We start from the raw sequence: 1,930 nt of genomic DNA, 5'->3' as shown, positions 1-1,930 counted from the left end.
GGGGCTGGTTTTTCATTCAGCTAGTGAGATGGAACAGAGAGCGAGAGAAAGAGAGAGAGAGAGAGAGAGAGAGAGAGAGAGAGCATGTCAGCAGAGATTTTCTCAAGTACTCATGGTAGTTTCCTCTGGCACTCTGGCTTGAAATTGACTGTCTTGCATGGTAAGACTGCACCACACCAATATCCACCTCCCAGGTTAAGAGTGGAACATTTGCAGGATAGACAAATTGGGGCAGGTAAAAGAGCTCATCTGGATAGTTTTCCTGCTTGCCGTGCACTCCACCCAAGATTGAACCTGCCACCAATGCACTGAAGTATGTCTTGGTATTATATATTTAACTCTCTCTCTCTCTGTCCTTGTCTTAGAGTGACTCTCTCTCTCTGTCTCTCTGTCTTAGAGTCACTCTAAATCTGACTAAGTCAAAATGAAGCAGTGAAGCTCCAGCAATGACCAAGAAAAAAAAAAGAGAGAAATAAAGTAATAATGAATGCAGCAACACCTAAGATATCATGAGAGACATATATTGCATAGTTTAAATGATAAAAAGTCAATAATACATTAAATATCTATGTGCTAGTGTCTTCAATCACTATCAAACTAAAAATAAAGTAAGGTAACTGACAAAGAATGTAATTTTCAGCGTGCTCTACTTGTACACATTTCAAATATCCAGAGCTATTGTCTTAAGGTAGTAAAGATGCTTATCTTAACTATATCCTTCAAGGCTTGTTTTACCTGTTTGTTTCTCAGAGTATATATGAAAGGATTTAACACAGGTGCCACTGAAGTAATGAGTACAGCTACCCCCTTGTTGAGAGCCACCCTTTCCTCTGCAGAGGGTTTAATGTACATAAAGATGCAGCTGCCATATGAGATGGAGACAACAATCATGTGGGAGGAACAGGTGGAAAAAGCCTTCCTCTGCTGCTGTGCAGAAGGAATCTTCACAATTGTTCTGATGATGTTTGCATAGGAGAACATCACCAGCACCAAGGTGATCAGGAGTGTGAAAATGGCCAACACAAAACATAACAATTCTATGACCTTTGTGTCTGTGCAGGAGAGTTTCAGTACAGGAGAATAGTCACAACAGAAGTGGTCAATAGTATTGGCATCGCAGAATTCCAGCTCCAGACCCATGAGCAGTCCAGGAGTAATTATTAACAACCCAGCCAGCCAACAGGTTATAACCAGCTGTGTGCAGACTCTGTTGCTCATGATAGTTGTATAGTGGAGGGGTTTGCAGATGGCCACATAGCGGTCATAGGACATGGCTGCCAACAAGAAAAACTCTGAGCCACCTAAAAAGATCCCAAAGAATAATTGTGTTGCACAAGAATTATAAGAAATTGTTTTGTCCATAGTTATTATGCTGACCAGGAATCTTGGGATGCAGACAGAGGTCATTGATAATTCTAAGATGGAAAAATTCCGAAGAAAGAAATACATGGGTGTGTTGAGTTTGGTATCAAACAGGGTGAGCAGGATAATGATCAGATTTCCAGTGATGCTCAACAAGTAAGTCAGCAAAAGAAAAGCAAACAGTACAATTTTCCATTTTGGGTCATCTGTCAGTCCTAGAAGAATAAATGTAGTCACCAGTGTGTGGTTTCTCATGGTGAAATCCTTTTAGTATCATTAGATCTAAGCAAGAGACAGATCATTAATGCCACTTAAAAAAAAAAAAAACTCAGTTGAAATACAAATGTTCTTATTTCTCCTTGTGTGATTTTAGCCACTGTATCTATTACTATGTAATCCAGGCTTAATCTCCCTATTTCATCACTGTACTTTATATATGTTTTCCTAAATCTCTTTCAGAAGTTTTTAAAGCTTTCAAATGAATGGTTATAAGATTACTTAGTATATAGTCTCTCAGTACCTCTGTTTAATTTGTGTGCTTGTGGGAGGGTGGGGGTCACTAATACCT

General features: G+C 39.3%; 1 protein-coding gene across 1 annotated transcript; it reads right to left on the bottom strand.

Annotated features, from left to right (window-relative positions):
- Positions 1-675: 675 nt before the first annotated feature.
- LOC103109242 (olfactory receptor 6C74-like) lies at positions 676-1,617 on the bottom strand. Its single transcript, XM_007518286.1, has one exon. The coding sequence runs from the start codon at positions 1,615-1,617 to the stop codon at positions 676-678; it is 942 nt and encodes a 313-aa protein (XP_007518348.1).
- Positions 1,618-1,930: the final 313 nt, after the last annotated feature.

The sequence above is a fragment of the Erinaceus europaeus genome, chromosome 7 (genome assembly GCF_950295315.1).
Source record: "Erinaceus europaeus chromosome 7, mEriEur2.1, whole genome shotgun sequence".
Classification (NCBI taxonomy): Eukaryota; Metazoa; Chordata; class Mammalia; order Eulipotyphla; family Erinaceidae; genus Erinaceus; species Erinaceus europaeus.
This window is presented reverse-complemented; position numbering and strand designations above follow the sequence as displayed.

Excerpts from the sequence above, each read along its gene's own strand:
- LOC103109242 (XM_007518286.1), bottom strand. The coding sequence starts at position 1,617 with ATGAGAAACCACACACTGGTGACTACATTTATTCTTCTAGGACTGACA.